Source organism: Salvelinus namaycush, chromosome 36 (assembly GCF_016432855.1).
Source record: "Salvelinus namaycush isolate Seneca chromosome 36, SaNama_1.0, whole genome shotgun sequence".
Lineage (NCBI taxonomy): Eukaryota > Metazoa > Chordata > Actinopteri > Salmoniformes > Salmonidae > Salvelinus > Salvelinus namaycush.
Window position 1 is genome coordinate 21,020,103 of NC_052342.1, and position 20,897 is coordinate 21,040,999.

A 20,897-nucleotide genomic window follows, 5' to 3' on the forward strand; every position below is an offset into this window, starting at 1 on the left:
CAGGTAGGCTAGTTGAGAACAAGTTCTCATTTACAACTGCGACCTGGCTAAGATAAAGCAAAGCAGTGCGACACAAACAACAACACAGAGTTACACATGGAATAAACAAACATACAGTCAATAACACAATAGAGAAAAAGTATATATACAGTGTGTGCAAATGAGGTAAGATAAGGGAGGTAAGGTAATAAATAGGCCATAGTGGCGAAATAATTACAATTTAGCAATTAAACACTGGAGTGATAGATGTGCAGAAGATGAATGTGCAAGTAGAGATACTGGAGTGCAAAGGAGCAAATAACAGTATGGTTGATGAGGTAGTTGGATGGGCTATTTACAGATGGGCTATGTACAGGTGTAGTGATCTGTGAGCTGCTCTGACAGCTGGTGCTTAAAGTTAGTGAGGGAGATATGGGTCTCCAGCTTCAGTGATTTTTGCAATTCGTTCCAGTCATTGGCAGCAGAGAGCAGGAAGGAAAAGCGGCCAAAGGAGGAATTGGAATTGGCGAAGACAGAACACAAGCTTTGGGTGGGTGGGTGATACCCAGGTGAAGGAGATGGGACTGTATGCAAGGGAGTTTAGTCCAACGGTAACTATTCCTGTAAATCCAACATGGCTACTCCTGCCTCCAGTAGTTGATCTAGAAGTGTTGGAGAGACTACAGATACTAAGGGAAGGCATTTATTTCAAGTACAGAGGACAGTCGGGGAGGACGGCAGGAAGGGACAGAAAATAGGAGGCTATTTTTTACAAGATTAAGGGTGGGACACAGCTAGTTTAATAAGAACTTAAATGTGATAGGAAAGCATCCAACAGGAAAATGTGATTATTGCCAGGAAACACATACCTTGGAGCAGGTATTGCTACAGTGTGGGCAGTATCAGAGGGAAAGAGAGAAGCTGACATCTAGTATGAGGGAGAAGGGGATACAGGAAATTAGTTTAGAGTATATTGAGTAGAACGTCATTAGATATAGTCACACATATTTTATATTTTTAAGAGCAACGGGGCATGTAGGATTTCGTTTTCCCCTGTCCCACACTCCAATACAGTAGGTGTCGGTAATGCACCACAAAGTTGGATGCCAACTGCTGATAAACCCCACCGAAGAAGAAAAACACGTCCTAACGTCTTGTTGATGTTGCTGAAACGCTATGAGATTGACAGAACCGCAAAGCATCAGATATGAAGGAGGCACGTACAATGATTTCACGATCTAAAATCGAACCCTGTGGCAGCACTGCGTGGTGTCAACGACACGAGATAGTCGAGCTCCCCCACGTACCCAAATTGCCAAATTAGATAGCTAGCGCCTTGTAGCTAACTAGCTAGCTAGCAGTGGTAGATTTGATACCTCCCTGGGCCATATTGCTCAAGTATTTTTGACTTGCTGCATGTGGTGTACATGTAATGGTCGGGAATGCATTTATCTAAGAAATGTTCTGCGTTCAAAGTGGTGCTCGGCGCTCTGGTGCTTGTGGCACTCTTACAAATGATCTATCTCTCCTTCCTATCGAAACTGCACGGTAAGCAGCAGCGCTACCGATACTCAGAGCTCTTCGGGAGCTCTGGCAAGAAAAATGCCAACCCGGAGAAAAACTCACGGAAAGAGCGTCTCAGGTACTCTCTGTCCACAGGGGGTATCTTTGATCCCAGCGGACAATACCGCGTGTACAAGAATTTGATCAAAAGCGATTTCTCTACCAATCAGAAACCAGGAGTGGATGCCAGCTCTCACTTCTTGGCCTTAGCAACGCACACATCCATCAACAACTTGCACCACCTGAATTCTTTGGTGGAAAGGTGGCAAAACCCTCTCTCTGTGGCCATATTCGCTCATGGCCAAGATGTCAAGTTTGCCACAGCCCTGGTCTACGCCCTCACCATCTTCTGCCCTCAGATCCAGGCCTTGGTGGACTTTCACTTGGTGTGCCACTCTGGGCAGATGGCTAGTTTCCCAGAGCAGGACCGGGAGCATTTTACCGGGCTTGAGGACTGTGCCGCTGTGTTCGCCAGGCTCGAGACGCACCGAGACAAATACCAGAACTACGCCATCGGTGGAAATGGAAACGTCTCCTACCCGAATAATCTCCTTCGGAACGTTGCCCGCGGCGGCACGGAAGCCAACTACATCCTGGTCATTGACATCGACATGGCGCCCAGTGCTGACCTCCACCAGCAGTTCCTGGCGCTGGTCGTGAGACGTGAACCCGCCACGGACGAGGTCTTCGTGCTGCCCGCCTTCGAGATCCGCCACGTACGCAAGATGCCCGCCACCAAGTCGGAGCTGGTGCAGCTGTACCAGGTGGGCGAGGTGAGGCCCTTCTACGAGGAGCTATGCCCGCGGTGCCAGGCCCCCACAAACTACTCTCAGTGGGTGAACAGACACAGCCAGGGTTTGGGGCCCCTGGACGTGGCCTATACATTATCCTGGGTGGACCCCTGGGAGCCCTTCTACATTGGGCACCGCACCGTGCCCTTGTACGACGAGAACTTCAGGCAGTACGGCTTCAACCGCATCAGCCAGGTATGTATTGTATGGATACGGGTAACCGGGCACTCTTAGATTGCAGTGGAGACGCGGCACGTGTGTGTGTATGGTTGCACACAGTTAGGGCTTCATTACATCAACTGACACCTACACTGCATAAACCCTTGCACTGCAGTAAAATATATAGTGTCTTTGGAAAGTATTCAGACCACTTGACTCTTTTCACATTTTATGTGATAGCCTTATTCTAAAATATATTTTAAAAATCCTCAGCAATCTACTCACAATACCCCATAACGATGAAGCGAAAACAGGTTTTTAGACATTTTTGTAAATTTATTAAACGAAAAACAGAAATACCTTATGTACATAATTATTCAGACCCTTTGCTAGGAGACTCGAAATTGAGCTCAGGTGCATCCTATTTCCATTGGTCATCCTTGAGATGTTTCTACAACTTGATTCGAGTCTACCTGTGGTCAATTCAATTGTTTGGACATGATTTGGAAAGACACAACCTGTCTATATAAGGTCCCACAGTTGGCAGTGCATGTCAGAGCAAGCCATGAGGTCGAAGGAATTTTCCGTAGAGCTCAGACAGGATTGTGTCGAGGCACAGATCTGGTGAAGGGTACCAAAACATTTTGGCAGTGTTGAAGGTCCTTTAAAACACAGTGGCCTCCATTCTTAAATGGAAGAAGTTTGGAACCACCAAGACTCTTCCTAGAGTTGGCTGCCTGGCCAAACTGAGAAAATGGGGTGAGAAGGGCCTTGGTCAGGGAAGTGACCAAGAACCCGATGGTCACTCTGACACAGAGCTCCGGAGTTCCTCTGTGGAGATGGGAGAACCTTCCAGAAGGACAACCATCTCTGCAGCACTCCACCAATCAGGCCTTTATGGTAGAGTGGCCAGACGGAAGCCACTCCTCAGTAAAAGACACATGACAGCCCGCTTTGAGTTTGCCAAAAGGCACCTAAAGACTCTCAGACCATGAGAAACAAGATTCTTTGGCCTGAATGCCAAGCGTAATGTCTGGAGGAAAACTGGCACCATCCCTGCGGTGAAGCATGCTGGTGGCAGCATCAAGCTGTGGGGATGTTTTTCATCGGCAGGGACTGTGAGACTAGTCAGGATCGAGGGAAAGTTTAATGGAGCAAAGTACAGAGATCCTTGATGAAAACCTGCTCCAGAGCGCTCAGGACCTCAGACTAGGGCGAATGTTCACCTTCCAACAGGACAATGACTCTTAGCACAGAGCCAAGACAACGCAGGAGTGGCTTCGGGACAAGTCTCTGAATGTCCTTGAGTGACCCAGCCAGAGCCCGGACTTGAACCCGATCGAACATCTCTGGAGAGACCTGAAAATAGCTGTGCAGCAATGCTTCCCATCCAACCTGACAGAGCTTGAGAGGATCTGCAGAGAAGAATGGGAGAAACTCCCATAATACAAGTGTGCCATGCTTGTAGCGTCATACTCAAGAAGACTTGATGCTGTAATCGCTATCAAAGGTGCTTCAACAAAGTACTGAGTAAAGGGTCTGAATACTTATGGAAATGTGATATTTCAGTTTTTGCTTTGTCATTATGGTGTATTGTGTAGATTGATTAGGGGGGGGGAAACGAATACATTTTAGAATAACAAAATGTGAAAAAAGTCAAGGGGTCTGAATACTTTGAAGGCACTGTACATTATACTAAAATAATATAACTTTTAGCTGAATAAAGTATTTATCACCATTTCATGTCCCCCTTACCTCTTCTCCCCCCTCTCTTCCGCCTCTTCTCCTCCTCTCCCCAGGCCTGTGAGCTCCATGTGGCAGGCTACAGGTTCTCCGTGCTGAACTCTGCCTTCGTGGTGCACAAAGGGTTCAAAGTTCAGGGCGAGTTCCACAGCAGGAAGGACGAGGAGAACCGAAGGAACCGCCTGCTCTTCCGCAGCTTCAAGGAGGGCCTGAAGATCAAGTACCCCTCCTCCCCTCGACGCTGCTGAGGAGACCAGGTGAGAACACTGGTGCCTGATTGACACTATACCTTAAATCAATGGGTTGGCCTGGTTACGCAGCCACCGTAGTTGCTGGAATCGTGCTAGGGAGGATATCCAAGCCAACATAGTACGGTCTGGCCCTATAGTGTGATTCAGCATTGGATCACTTCTCCCCTAAGTATGGCTCTAGGGGTTGATTTGGAGTTCAGCAGTCCTGTAAGTTCACAAGACTTCTGTCCAGCAAGAAATCATCAAATGACTCACTACACTACAACATGAACCAGTCTGGTCCCTCAATTTCTGCTCATTTTTCTGTCGTTCAACCCCTGGAGAGACACCTGACTCTACTAGGGTTTCTAAATCATCATCGTTACCTATGTATTTACAGTGAGGGTGGTCCTATCATTTCCAGTGGTTTCCAGTGCCCTCTGACCTTCATCCAGCCCATGGAGAACAAAACATTGAAACTTTTTACTTACAGAGCATTTGTGACACAGAATATTTAGTAAATATGACCTTGCTCTATTTAAGTTGGGACACTACCATAGAGAGATGCAGTCTATGTAGCGGGAACGAGTGAGTGGTCTGGGTCTACCACTGTTATGATACCAGCGTGTTAACTGGAAAAAGTTATTTAATACCTGCAGGTTTAACAGACACTGATGAATGTTTAGAGAGACTGTAAAAGCAATGGATAATACACATGTTATTCACTACTACTGACATAGATACTCTATTTAATTGAAATGCTCACTTATTTATAAAGGATTAGATTTTTATGGTTTGCGATTATTTGAAGTGTAAAGAGTTTTGTGAACACTGATGTTGTTTTCTTAAAGGTGATCAGCTGTTCTGGTCACGTACAGTATGTAGGCCCTAGCGTCCGTCCCAAATGGCACCCTATTCCCTATAGACTACTAATAGAACAATAGGGTGCCAATCGGGACCTACCCATAGTCTGCATCCTGGATATTTGGCGTTGTGAAAATATGGTACAGTATTACTATTTTCTGCATAGATGGGGACTGACTTGTTAGACCTGTGAAGAACTTACTGTAGCGCAGAGAAACTCCGTACTCCAACCACTAATAAATGTTATTTTTAGTTATTTGGGAGAACATTTTTAATTACATTTTGAAAGTTTACATATTAGTGAGATATTTTTCAAATGTAATGTTTTCTCCCTGACCTGAGAATGGTTCAAGTTGTCCGAATGTAAATGTCAATGGTTTGTTTGGTTTCCTATTAAAATACAACGAAAACTTTAACTTCATTCTTAAATTGCTTTTCATTAAATGTCCTTTTTGGGGTGAAAGTTAATTGGCAGACTGAACTATGTTACTACATTATTTAAAATGATCAAAATATTTTTGGACCATTTCAATTTGCTATGTAGACCGTTTTTTTTGGCACACATTTGTGTGTAGTAGCAACACAAACCAGCAGAAGGCAGTGGAGTAGAGGTTCTCTGTTCAGAGGATTCATCATGTAGGACTGCAGTTCTTGTTCTGTTGATTCTACATCAAGTTCCTGAGTACGTCAATCCAGTAGATTTTCATGCTAACCATTTACTTCTTAGATGATTGGGAAGGAGATCTACATATTTATCTCTACATTTCCCTCATATTTCTGTGAAAGTGGTTGAGTATCAGGTTCAGGGTGAATTCAGCTGTCAATTTAAAGGCCCAGTGCAATCAATTCTGTTTTTCCGGTGTTTTTATATCATATGTGATTTGTTATTTCCTGATTGTTGCTGGTTGAAAACGCAATCTAGACAGGACTTTCTAATCAGCAGGTTTACATGGGTGGGAGGATTGGCTTTCCATGGTGACATCGCCATGCGGTAAATTGGTTAATAGACCAATAACAAAGTTCCAAACCTCTCTGCCAATAACAGCTTGTTTTCAGTTTCACCCTCCCCACTGACTACCCCCAGACAGTCTTAGTAAAATGATTGCTTGAGAAATAGTTTTTAGCAAAAAAATGCTACTTTTGTCCCTTTTAGTGGAAATCTATTACAGTAAGGTAGTTAATTGTTGCCCAGAAATTATTTGATATTGATATAAAAACAGCTTAATCGGGCCTTTTAAGTTTAATGAGTTGAAATAGGGTATTTTTTTAATTCATCAATTTAATTTAAAACCATATCTGATAGTGTATCAAATATTCCTGACACAGTTTGCAGAAAGATACAAGGTATCTCTAGTGTGGTGTTTACATCTTAGATAAGTGTTCAACTCCAGTCCTCCAGTACCCCCAACAGCACACATTTTTGTTGAAGCCCTGGACAAACACACCTGATTCAACTCATTGAGGGATTGATGATTAGTTGACAAGTTGAATCAGGTGTGCTTGTCCAGGGCTTAAATTAAAATGTGTTCCGTTGGGGGTACTGACTTAGATGATTGGATGCCAAAACTACACATTAGGTATATCTCAATTTCTCTCCTGTTTTTTTATGAATTCTGTTGTCAATTTAGGAAGTGAAAAAGTCAACATATATAAAATAACGGACAGTTATCAATTCATGAATTTGCAAGTGAACTTGTATCTTTCCATCCGAACAAACCGTATCTGTGGTGTTGTTCACAGCTTGTGAGGCCACAACATGTCTGAGTTTAAAAGATATCCCTAAACCGATGGGAGCTGACGCCAAAGGTGATTCGGCCTAATATCCAATTAAAGGCCCCTTTTTAGTAATCAGCATGACCTGTATTGAAGTAAACTCTACCGAGCCCTGTGATCTTGCCTAACGCCTGATAGGGGTATGTTGAATTAGATCTGTAAGGCAGAAACACATCTAGTAGGGTTGCGTCCCAATATTATCTAATAATATTTCTGCTTTCCCACAAATCTGAACGCATTTGGAGGGTGGACGAGGTGGAGGCAAGGGTTAGTGGAAGTTCCCACCATATTTCTTAATATACCAGTAATTTCTTTTCAAATCGGTGTAGGGAAGTGAACAAGTGCACACTTCAGGAGAAAGGTGATATTATTGGGACGTAGCCTAGAAGTCTTCCAATAAGAGGGAACGACAGAGCAACACTCTAGAATGGCCCAAAATATATAATTTCCAGTTTGGTTTTCAGATATGCCTATACTTGCGGAAGTGATGTTTTGGTTTTTTCTAACCTAATGTATTTCTAGGGGGAAATCATAGGCCTTCATAGGCTGCTGTTACACAGGCAGTCTAATTCGGATCTTTTTCCACTAATATTGGTCTTTTGTCCGATCAGATCAGCTCTTTTGCACATAATTGGGCAACACAAATCTAAATTGATCTGCCTGTGTAAACACAGCCGTATAGGCATATCTGAAAACCAAACTGGAAATTATATATTTTTTAATAACGAGTAGGGACTAAAGACTTGCGAAACAGTCTCTCGCAAGTGATTACGGTATAAAAAGTATACGTTTATATGACAATCTCTCATCTCCGTTTTATAGAGAAACTTAATAGCAACAACACAAGTTAATGAGGTTATCTGACTAGTGGTTTGGTGTGACGGTTGCCACGTGATGACGTTCGTGGCATTTTTGTGGCTAAGCCGCCTTGCGTTCCCGAACCAGGTGGAGAGACAAAGAAGATAACACGCTATCACTGCTGCTGGGCACTTGGTTCATCATACCAACCCTTTCAGCTCATAATCTCAACACCAGCTGAACATTTCTTGGAAGTCTTCCTATCTAAACCGATACCGATATCTCCTCTCACTCCAACAACTCCACTTCACAACCATATCATATTTTTTTAACATTCTTTTGTTTTGTTTATTTTTTGTGTTCCTCTCCTTTATCTCACTGGACTAATAACTATTAGCATATTGTCTCTTCCTCTCTGTTTCCCTTCCCTTCTTCTCCTCAGTGTCTCCCTCAGCCCCCTCCTTAGTAACCCCCACCTCGTCCCATCCATGGTGTTTGGGGGGGGGGGGGGGGGGTGGTATTAAGCAGGTTTGGTGAGGTAAAGTGGGGTTTATCTCCACAGCTTTGGAGAGCTGCAGCTTATTTGGGTCAGGGAGCTTTACGACAAGAGCAATTAGGGCTGGCCTCTGTGTGGGGCTAGCAGGAGGCCTACCACTGGATTAGCAAGGAGAGGAGGAGGAGAGGAGGTGTGTTTCACACAGTGTGTGTGTGGACAGCTTCAGTACTACGGGGGGAGGCCAGACCTGCTGGAGACCCCGGCCTAATGGTGTTTTTGAGGGGGGGGGGGGGCTTCTTTGCGGAGTGAGGAGGCAGTGACCGCAAAACTAGGACTAGTGACAGTTGCGTCCCAAATGGCACCCTATTCCCTTTATAGTGCACTACTATTAACAGAGCCCTATGGGTCCCGGTCAAAAGTAGTGTACTATAAAGGGAATAGGGTGCCATTTGGGACGTACACATAGAAATTAAAGTATTGCTGAATGACCTGTTGTCTATGGCCATAGCATGTTAAACAGTCAGTCATTGAAAAGGTTCACCATTAAAACCTTATTGCGTGCTGCTAATGACGGCTACCTCTGTGGATTGACCATTAGAGAGCACTTGACTGGAAATCAATCATCAATGCCCTTCTTAATTGAATGCCCCTTAAGAGATAAGTAAAGGTGTATGAAATTGAATTGGAACACGACTCTGTCTCTGTATGCTGAGTTGAATAACATAACTCTGTATGACGCAGTACAAGATAAATACTGTCTGGTTATCTCAAGGTGCATTTTGAGTCATTGTGTGTCATTAAAACAACATTGAGGTAAGTTAAATATTAATGTCACCAACTAGAAAAGGGAAATCAAATCTGCCCTACACTCTCCAAGTAGAAGTTGTTGAGTGTTACATGTCTGATGGGTCTGCCTGAATTCCACTGAGGTCACTCTCTAGCTGTTAGGTCATGACCGATCAACAACATGTTAAAACTTAACTACGACTTATTTTATATGTATATATATATATATATATAAAAACAAGTAGCTTATGACTACATGGAAATGTTTTTTAAAATCACTTAAATAAGTAATATCCTAACTATAAACCAAATAGGACTACATTTCAGTAAAATGTGAGAAGTGCTTGTGTCTCAGGGTGAGAGGAACAGGTTAATCACAATGGGACTTTATATACATTTCACCAAAGGAGGAACAGGTCGGCGTTTGTCACCTGGTAACACTGAACTCCGGGAGGGAGTGATCCGTTTCACTTAGACGAGTGTGAGCTTATCAGTCATCAAATGGCAGCTTCAGGAGTAGGTTATGTCTGCTTATGGAACAAGCTCCCACCGATGCACGCACCCAGATCACTCTGGCCAGTTAAGTCAAGTGTTCTTGGACACCCTGGCTACTAGCGCCTTAAACGTATCCTGCTAACACGTCTTCCTTCCACCCTCCGCCCCTTGGTATCCAGCTAGCAGGGGCTGTTCTTATAGGACGTGACACTGACCGGGGGCAAAGAAAATTAGGCCTAACGGATCTAGGTAATCTCTCTCACCGAGCCTCATCAGCGCCTTGCTTTTAGCCTCCCAGTCCTCCCCGCCTCTTTCGCCTTCAAGTCGTCCTCCCCCCTGCCCAGCGGCTTCCTTGAAGCCTCCAAGTTCTCCCCTCCTCCCCGCTGTCGCATGAATTCATCAGGAGAGAACAGACGGACGGCGGCGGGCAGGGCGTCCCCCTCTGACACACAGGTGTGAACACAGTCGCATACATACAGACACACACACACAACAAGGAACAAACAAGTTGGAGCGGGAACCTACTGACCAGACACTGACACTGGTCACACAGAGCTAAATTAAACCTGTCTCCTCGATCGATGCGCTAATGCAAGATCCTCTATCACAATCATTTAGTAACATGAAGGGTGACATGATATTGTACTGTGTTTGTACACCAGCTGCACATTCATTGGGCCCTCGGTTAGGATTTGACATGATACATGTTGTACTGCATTAAGACTAAGTGGAGGCGAGCGCACCCATAGTTCAAGAGGGGATACAATAAAGCAGGGTCAATGAGTTAGCCAGCTAACTTTTGATAAACAACCAGAAATAACAAGGATTTTCTGGTTCATTGAAAAAGCTACACTTAGATTATTTAGGTAAGTTAGCTGGCTGGCTAACTCCTTGATCCTGCTTTGTAGTAAACCTCTCTGGTACACACTGTGGTACACATGTTTTTCCATAACAAAAAGCAGTAGAAATAGTTTTCATTTGTTAAACATCACTCAAGAATAAAGACAATTATAGAGTGCTGGGTCAGTAACCGAAAGGTCGCTGGTTCGAATACCCGAGGTGAAAAATCTGTCTGTGCCCTTGAGCAAGGCACTTAACACTAATTTGCTTCAGGGGCATTGTACTACTATGGCTGACTGTAAAACAACACATTCACTCGCTGGAAAATAAAACATTTGTATTTGTTATGAATTAATAATAACCATGCTAACAATGTGTCTCAGAATGTGTATCTCTGAGTATCTATCCATCAATCAATTAAGTCTCTTCGGTGCTCTTTGGAGTAATTATGAGCTCAGGTCAGTGTGTATGTAGTACTCTCCTATCAGTGCATCTAGATGACACACAAACAAATGTTATGCATGAGCCTTTAAGCACTCTTAAATCACCATCCCCTTCATCCCTCCCCCACTCCTCACTCTGTCCACCTGTCCCTCCCGCGGGGCCCGTTGGCTGACCACCTCTCCTCTGACGGGCGTGGCTGTGGGTGAGGCGGGAGGGAGGATCAGAAGAGGTAAGTCACTGAAGCAGGAATTAATGAGTATTAAAGTATTAGGTGAGAATAAGTCGTACCTTTAAGCCATTTAGCATTTCTAAACAACTCCAATAACACCTGTTATATCATGGAATCGCAGCGAGTCTGCATAGCATGAGAATGAAATCATTTCCCCTTGAGAGACACCTAAGACAATAAAGACATGATGGCCAAACTGGTGAGTGAAAAGTTATCAGTGAGTTCACAGGTATGGACACTTGAAAGACAAGTACACATTTTAAGCACAATGTTTATGAGTATGATATTCAATTTGACTACAATTGGTAAAGGAGTGGTAACCATCAAATATAACTCAATACCAATAGAATTGAGACTCCAATCCAAATCCACAGAACTGCCTATTGGGTTGCAGACGGAATACAAGAAGCGAACAGTGAATAATTGTTTTGACAAAGAGGGCTTCTAAGATTTAAAAGAATTGTAAGACTCTCTTTCATTTTTCTTTGATATTCTCTTCTAGTCTCTGGGTTAGGATGTCATGGCGGCAGGGTGGCTGTAGTTGCATATGAGGACACTGAGGTCCGGGCCTGGGTCATTTGTTTGAATAAAAAAATATACATATAGACTCAGTCGGAGTTAGAATAGTAGATTACATAAGGTGAAATTTCAAAACTTGTTCATCAGCAGTTTTCCTTTTGTTATATGTCACTCAATCAGGCCATGTCAGTATAACATTTATAAATTGGTAAATCAGTCTAGTTAGTTTAGCCAGCTATCTAAACCTGTAGTAATCATGGCCATATTACCTACCGGGCATATGCTCGCAGGACACATGCCCAGGGGCCCTGACCTCCAGGGGGCCACCCATTGATTTTGTTAGTCACTCTCACTTGGATATCATATGGCATAATCATGCCAAAATGTGTAGAATTACAGGAAATGTAAAAATGTAGCAACAAAAAAGTTATGTAAAGCAAATGAATTTGTTTACCTTTTCTCAATAAAATACTTTTCTACTAACAGATCCCTCTGTACGTATTACATTATAGTTTTTAATCCCGGTGCTGTATAAATGTGAGTTCATGTGTAGCGGCTAATAGTATAGCTCATAATAAGCTGTGTGTCTGTAGATCAACTGAGGTGAATGAAGCTACAGCAACCAATGTGATAATGGCTGGGGTCATTTTTGCTTGTTTTTGCTGTGCTCCGAATAGCATTTTAGAGTTTTTAAATTGTATAGAAATGCAGTAAATGACCTTTAACTTTCTAAAAATGTCAAGACAGACATCACCATGACCACTAATAGCCACCAGGATCATCTCCTATAGTACAAAACAACGAACGAAAACGTATGCACTCTACTGAAAGTTGCTCTGGATAACAGCGTCTGCTAAATTACAAACATGTCAATACGTAGTTCTTGTAGCCTTTGGTGCTAGTCACTAATGACAGATTCAGAGCACAAAGGCCAATGACCAGCCCAGCAAATAAACAAACAAACCCTGAGAGTGATCTGTCCACCCACCCATCCGTCCCTGGATCTATTTTCTCCTGCAGAGAGCCTAAATTAGAATGTGTCGTCAGTTGGTCGGTTAGCCACCGAGAGGAGATCCCCTTGTGTAAACTAATCTTCACACACAGCAATGGATGATACCTTCGTTAGGGTGGATCCATAGAAATAGTATTACTAGAGAGCGGGCATCTCCATCCAAGTGGCGATTCCATGATGGGTGGCCAGAACTCGTGCTTCAACTTCTATGGGTGGTGGAGTACTTTCTGGGACTGTATTAGGAGGATGGGCCGTTAACTGAAGCGGAAAAGAACATCTCATTATGATATATAATCTCTGTTCGGCTTTATGACCCCCCGGTGACATGTAGACTAATTTGACCATTGATTCAAGTTAGAAGGGATTTTCTGTAGAATCTCTCCTGGAAATGAGATGTGTGTTAGTTAGGTAACTTGTCATTGTGGTAAATATTGTACAATGTGGTAAACTTTTTTTTTGTTTATTTTCATTAGCATGAAAAGTTACATAGACAGATAACCTTTATGCTTTTTAGTTGTGTTTGAAAACCTATTCCTGTGGATATCATCATATCACAGGGAGAAAATGATGCATTTATTTTAAAAATTATAAACCCGCCATACCTCTCAACAACAACAAAAAAGTCAACAGATATTTAGTACAATGCAAACAAGAACAATAGGTATGTTGTTAATACGTGGTAGATGCTGGTTAAAATAAGAGCTCTGCGGTGTCCTTCTGACTGATGAGATGAGGATTCCCCCTTGTCTTTTGCTCTTTCACCTCTATAGCACCTCTCAACAGCATAAGGGGAAGTGAATATATTGTTTGTTTGGTGCTGTGAGGGAGGCCCTGCTAGGTGGGGAAGGAACAGGGGGGATACTAGACCTGTCTGTGAGTATACTGCTATTGAGTTGCAAATGCATTTGTAATTAGCCCCTACTTCACTTGCAGGGAGGGAATTAGTGTGTTGGTGTGTTACGCTTATGCGAGTGTGTGTGTGTGCTTACTGCGTGTGTTTCGCTGTGTGTGTGTTGACCCCCTTTTCTTTGGGGAGGAATGGGGGTTGGGGCCAGTGATGAGTAAATAATGGTAATTAGTTCTCCTCCCAGTTGCTTGTTAATTGTGTTGTGTTGTGGATTTATACAGCATGGTTGGATGGATAATACCCCGCCCACAGGGCCTAACACCCCCTGCCTTTCCTGATGGCAAAACCAACAGCTAGTTTTTAAGCAGGGCTTCTTGCTTAAGCCTAATTAATTATGCCAAGTGGGGTTCCACCATCATAATGCCTTGGACTGCATCACAAATGGCTCTCTCTTCCCTTTATGGTGCACTACATTTTCCCGGGGCCCATAAGGCTCTGGTCAAAAGTAGTGCACTATTTATAGGGAATAGGGTACCATTTGGAACGCAGGCCTTGTCTTGTCCAGAAAGGGGAAGAGGGGAGGGGGGTACGGGAAGGGGGTCCAGATATGTGCATATGGTCACAGAATGAATTAGAACACAAAAGTATTATGTTGTATCTCTATGATACAGACTGTAGAAGTAGTGGTGTTATAGCACATTCTGCTTTGAGATCGGAGTTGTTTAGTCACATAACTTATGAGACCATTTTTTTCGGCCAGGTAGCTAAACCATCGTTGTTCATTTCCTTACCTTTACCTTTATAGTCAATATTCCGCTCTTGCAAGTTTACAAGCTGAACAAAACACATTGGAGAGTTGGTGAAGCCGCAGGTCATGCTCTTACTAAGACCAAGGGCTCGATTCAATCCCTAGCGCTGAATATCAGAGTTACAGAGTGATTGAAATGTAAAGGCAATGTTTCCTGACACTTCAAATAACTCTGCTAACAAATTGATAAATAGATAGAAATGTTGCTTCAAGGTTGATGACCACTCTTCAGCCCCAATATGTTTGATTCAGCTTGGAAACTTTGCTTGCTCAGCTTGGTTTTTGGTATTTGGTATTTTATTATAATTAGCTGTTGCAAAAGCAGCAGCTACTCTTCCTGGGGTCCACAGAAAACATGAAACATGACATAACACAGATCATTAATAGACAAGAATAGCTCAAAGACAGAACACAATAAAAAATGTAAAGGCACACGTAGCCTACATATCAATGCATACACTATATAGGTCAAAGAGTGCAATACTGATAATTAAGCTAAGAATATGAACAATTTTATTAGGTTAACATTGGCAGACTCTATCAGCACGCTATTGTATGTATCATATCAAAACAATGCCTCTAAGAATGTATAGCATTCAATAAATCAATACAGTTTAAACACCCTGATACTGACTGACGCACACACACACACACCATCATCCTCTCATTCCCTTATCCCATCTTCATTTTATGATTCATCCCATTCTAACGGCTTGGGAATGGTTTATCAGATTTCAGCTCCCTCAGTCTGCTCTCAGTGTTAATAGATTTAGGGTTGGTTGGGGTTCAGGGAGGGGGATAGAGGGGTGTGTGTGGCAGTGGAGGGAAGTGTCTGAGACCTAACAGGGTCAGATTAATGGTATGATCTTCCCCCGGTTCATCTTTCTCCCTCTCTCTGTTCCTCTAAATACCGGCTGTGTGTCACTTGAACACACACAGTACAATCCCCTGACACACACACACACACTGCACCCCACTGCCCTGATAATCTAATCTAGTTTTAGGATATAACATATAGCCAGGCTATCATCCGCTGCTCTCTGGGAATCTGTACTCTTTCCTTGAGTTAGGCTACTTGCTGTTTCTGCTGAATCCATTTGAAAAATACTATTTTTGTCACAAACCGTTTTTTTAACATTGCAGTTATAATGTTGTACATTTTTAAACCTTAATATTTTGGTTGATATTAAAGTTAAACTGTATATTTTTATATGGACATACTGTATAAACATTTAGAATAACAATGTTCCTGTACATACAGTGTAGACCTTACCGTGAAATGCTTACTTACAAGCCCTTAACCAACAGTGCAGTTCAAGAAGAGTTAAGAAAATATTTACCAAATAAACTAGAGTAAAAAATAATAAAAAGTAAGTAATGTAAATAGTAAGTAATGTAAGTAATCCGGTGGATTTTTGATGAATTGTTCAGCAGTCTTATAGCTTGGGGGTAGAAACTGTTAAGGAGCCTTTTGGTCCTAGATTTGGCGCTCCGCTACCGCTTGCTGTGTGGTAGCAGAGAAAACAGTCTGTGACTTGGGTGACTGGAGTCTGACAATTTTATGGGCTTTCCTCTGACACCGCCTATTATATACACTACCGTTCAAAAGTTTGGGGTCACTTAGAAATGTCCTTGTTTTTGAAAGAAAAGCACGTTTTTTGTCCATTAAAATAACGTAAAATTGATCAGAAATACAGTGTAGACATTGTTAATGTTGTAAATGACTATTGTAGCTGGAAACGGCAGATTTTTTATGGAATATCTACATAGGCATACAGAGGACTATTATCAGCAACCTGTGTTCCAATGGCATGTTGTATTAGCTAATCCAAGTTCGTCATTTAAAAGGCTAATTGATCATTAGAAAACCCTCTTGCAATTATGTTAGCGCAGCTGAAAACTGTTGTCCTGATTAAAGAAGCAATACAACTGGCCTTTAGACTAGTTGAGTATCTGGAGCATCAGCATTTGTGGGTTCGATTACAGACTCAAAAGGTCCAGAAACAAAGAACTTTCTCCTGAAACTCATCAGTCTATTCTTGTTCTGAGACATGAAGGCTGTTCCATGAGAGAAATTGCCAAGAAACTGAAGATCTCGTACAATGCTATGTACTACTCCCCTCACAGAATACCGCAAACTGGCTCTAACCAGAATAGAAAGAGGACTGGGAGGCCCCAGTGCACAACTGAGCAAGAGCACAAGTACATTAGTGTCTAGTTTGAGAAAAAGACGCCTCCGAAGTCCTCATCTGGCAGCTTTATTAAATAGTACCTGCAGAACACCTGTCTCAACGTCAACATTGAAGAGGCGACTCTGGGATGCTGGCCTTCTAGGCAGAGTTCCTCTGTCCAGTGTCTGTGTTCTTTTGCCCATCTTAATCTTTTATTTTTATTGGCCAGTCTGAGATATGGCTTTTTCTTTGCAACTCTGCCTAGAATGCCAGCATCCCGGAGTCGCCTCTTCACTGTTGACTTTGAGACTGATGTTTTGCGGATATTATTTAATAAAGCTGCCTTTTTACTACAAAACATAGAAGCGCACAGTTTTCACATATGTTGATGTTGGGGTGGTGCTGGAGATAATGAATATGAAGTTACATTTTTTTTTTTTTTTTTTTTAAATATCACTGCTTTTATGTAATGATATTTTATATTTTATACCTTGTCCCAGACATGCTGTTTTCGACTCTTCCTCTCTCTCCCTCTCTCTACCGCACCTGCTGTCTCAACCTCTGAATGCTCGGCTATGAAAACCCAACTGACATTTACTCCTGAGGTGCTGACCTGTTGCACCCTCTACAACCCCTGTGATTATTATTTGACCCTGCTGGTCAAATACCCAATCTGGCCTTAATGGCCTTGTACTCTTATAATCGCCTCCCGGCACAGCTAGAAGAGCACTGGCCAACCCTCAGAGCCTGGTTCCTCTCTAGGTTTCTTCCTAGGTTCCTGCCTTTCTAGGGAGTTTTTCCTAGCCACCGTGCTTCTACATCTGCATTGCTTGCTGTTTGAGGTTTTAGGCTGGGTTTCTGTATAAGCACTGTGTGACATTTGCTGATGTAAAAAGGGCTTTATAAATCATGATTGATTGATTCAATTGGACTAGTTATTTTCAGAGGTGTACAAAAGAGTAAGCAATAAAACAAAATAAGAAAACCAAAAACCTTCTAATACAATAACATATTTACTTACTAACTCAGCTATTACACTTACATTTTGCATAAAGTCTGAATATCTTGTCTGTTGACTTAATTCTATAATCAATCATCACCCTGAATGTCCCCAGCTAAGCCAGCATTGTCTGATAAGTAAACCCATATTTGTGTTGTGTAGACAGATTATTAGACAAGACTAAATCCATTTACCTTATTTTAAACCATGACCTCTTAATTTGACTACAACCTCTATTTTAAAACATATATGCATACAAAGCCCATAAGCTTGGTTTGGTGGTGGTGGATTGGCAAGCATGTGGCACTCTAGACTAGGGATGTACTGGGCAAGGTTGGGGTCAATTCCATTTCAATTCTATCAATTAAGGAGAATTATTGGAATTTCAATTCAAGAATAGCAAGATATATTTTTAATGTGGATCTTCCTAAATGGATCCCAACCCACCTCCACCAACATATAGGCTAGCTATCATAGTAGTTTGGGGGGATATGTTTTCTCAGATATTTTTTATTTTTATCACCCCTACATCCTGTGGCTATGCTAGCCATCATTGTACACAAACCTATTGACATTACTCCCTAAACAAAACAATAATATATTCAACTGCAATTTGCATAAAGACCAAGATCTGTTGAATGAAATAGAAACGCTATAGGCTATAACCTATTGGGCTAATTGGGCCTATCAATTCCCTATAGCCTATACTAATATCATAGCCTTTCATGTGTGTTTGCTGTACGCATTCATAGACAGATGCTTATTCTAAACTGGATTTATTGTCCCCTAAAGACTGATTAATACTATAAGATCAGAGAGGTATTGAGCCCATGGGGCAGGATCATGTAATACCGTGCCCTCGTGTAACTGTCGTGGATCCCCATCATCCTGCCTTGAGAGACTGGTGGGGGTTTTTCGATCCTGACCCGGGGACCAACCGGGATGGGGAGATTACGGTATAACAGTGTCCACTTGAATTAACATGCGATTCGTTTGTCAGGTGCGTTGAGAGGATGCAATCGCCTCGGAAATGTCGACGCGGTAAATGGACGCTGCCGCATCGCATGTGATATAGGTTTTCATGCAAGCCTAACGCGCTCTGGCGCTCAGATCCGATCCTTATTATTAAAAACGGAGGGTATATTATAGCTGTCTGTCATCTATAGCCCATACATTTTCTGAGCCAGGGTGCATCCATCCACCAACACTGTAAATGATAATTACGGGGTAAATTAAAAGAAAAACTACAACATATAGGCCTACATAATAAAAATGAGATCAGGTCATTTCAATGATTTGTTCATTTCATTTGACCAAAAAAATATATATTTTATGAGGATAACCAAAAAGATAGAAGAGTATGTGATTTAATTTACTAAATGTTAATACATTTTGTAAATATTAATAATAATAATAATATTTCTCTCAACTTAACAATTTTAAGTTATTGCAACAATTTGCCCGTTTTTTGGAGGATTGTGGGTCCATTTTATTTTTTACACAATGTTGTATGCATTTCTGAAGAAAGAAAAGTAGGCTATATTTCTATATTAGTATTGAGCAGCTTGTTGTGCCATGATGGATTATGATGAACGGATATCAAAACCGTTGACAAATTGATGTTCAATGGCGAGACCACCCATTCCCACCATGACCATTTTTAATGACAGAGGCAAATTCAGCATCATGCAATGCCTGCAGTTCTACCTCCAGGTAGGCTACTGCTGGTGGATTAATAACTTGCTCACATGATAGTCAAAGCGTTCATCCAGTTAGCAAATCGGAAATTCAGACTTCCGACTAGCACGTGAACACTCATGTAGGGTTTACTAAATATTGGTGTTACATCAACTCATATTTAATCATATTATCAGTAAATCCGATAGGTAGCCTAGCGGTTAGAGCGTTGGACCAGTAACCGAAAGAAACCCCCGAGTTGACAAGGTAAAAATCGGTCGTTCTGCCCATGAACAAGGCAGTTAACCCACTGTTCTCCGGTAGGCTTTCATTATAAATAAGAATGTGTTCTTAAGTGACTTGCCTTGTTAAATAAAGGTTCAATTAAAAAAATCGAACACATTTTTATAGCTATTATTAATTCTCTGGACTTACTTTATTTGTGTGAATCGAAACAATTTATTCAAACAATTGTTACTCAAAAACAGAGTTACATCTACTAATAATATTAAGTATATTCTTGTTGCCTTCATTTTTTTAAGCAGATTCAAAACTTAATAATAAAAAAACATCTGAAAACAATTGTAGCCTAAATTCTGTTTGGTTTAGGCCTATCTAAAAGAAAAGAGAAACCAGCATACTGCTCTTGCTAGTATCACTGTTAGGCATGCCTGAAATATACACAATTTACCCAAGACCTAAAATAATCAGTCGCCAAACTCTCTGTAGGGTGAATTTGGAATAAGTGGGACACGTTTTGCATTTCTGTCTTCTGTAACCTCTTTCATCATCTATCCAACATATTAGCCCAACACCTGATACATTTCTGAAGTCTTTAAGATGTTTCCTAATCACACCCCCAAAAAACAAATGTTCACAGGAGGCATGACACACCCGTTTGTGTACTCTGAGCCAAAATCATGTGGTAGACTGGGACAGCAGATTAGATCAATTGGGACACCCTTATTATAGTCCCAATGGTACCCCAATGACAATTCAATTTTTTTTGTGATTAGGAAGCATCTGAGGATTTAATAAGTGTATGACATTCTGTGTTAATATGTTGGATAGATGTCTGAACAGGTTACAGAAGACGGACAGTTTTCTGAATTCACTCAAATAACAGTCTAATAACAGAAAGAAAAGGATATAGTACAACAACACAAATGACTGAATTACAAAATTGAAATGATGTTAGCAACTTTTTAAAATATATTTTGATACACCAGTTCATAGTATGCACATTTACATCACTATTTTCCACAGTGCATTATGTATTACAGTTGTATAACCTTAACATCAAAATAAAACAAAAAGTGTACTGTGTCCTTCACGGGGTGAGCTTCCTTTTTAACGCGTGCTCTGCCCCTCTATGATGTCACACCAATGAAGTGATTTGATTTTGATCATGTGTGTTGTCTGTAAGGGTTAGTAAGAATTGTTTTTATTTTCTCTTGTAAAACCAAGAATTAAACGCATCAGGATTAAGCTGTCCCAGTTTATATGATGTCCCACTCTTTCTGAATTCACCCAACATTTAAACTATACATTCGTCCTATCCTGATTTTTTTCAAACGATTTTAAGCACAAAAGTTATATGACACATGTACTATTCCAATATAAAGTGTGCTATTGGTCACAGAAAAGTTATTGATTATTCATCACTTCATTAT

General features: G+C 41.6%; 1 protein-coding gene across 2 annotated transcripts; it reads left to right on the top strand.

The window, feature by feature from the left end:
- The first annotated feature begins 1,121 nt into the window (after nt 1–1,121).
- LOC120030407 (beta-1,4-glucuronyltransferase 1-like) lies at nt 1,122–5,745 on the top strand. 2 transcript variants are annotated; one of them, XM_038975800.1, is made up of 3 exons: nt 1,122–2,528; nt 4,292–4,492; nt 4,866–5,745. In XM_038975800.1, exons 1-2 carry the CDS (start codon nt 1,422–1,424, stop codon nt 4,481–4,483), a joined length of 1,299 nt encoding a protein of 432 aa, XP_038831728.1. In that variant the 5' UTR covers nt 1,122–1,421; the 3' UTR covers nt 4,484–4,492; nt 4,866–5,745. The 2 variants fall into 2 exon arrangements, with proteins under 2 accessions (XP_038831728.1, XP_038831727.1); XM_038975799.1 differs by having other exon boundaries at nt 4,292–5,745.
- Nucleotides 5,746–20,897: the final 15,152 nt, after the last annotated feature.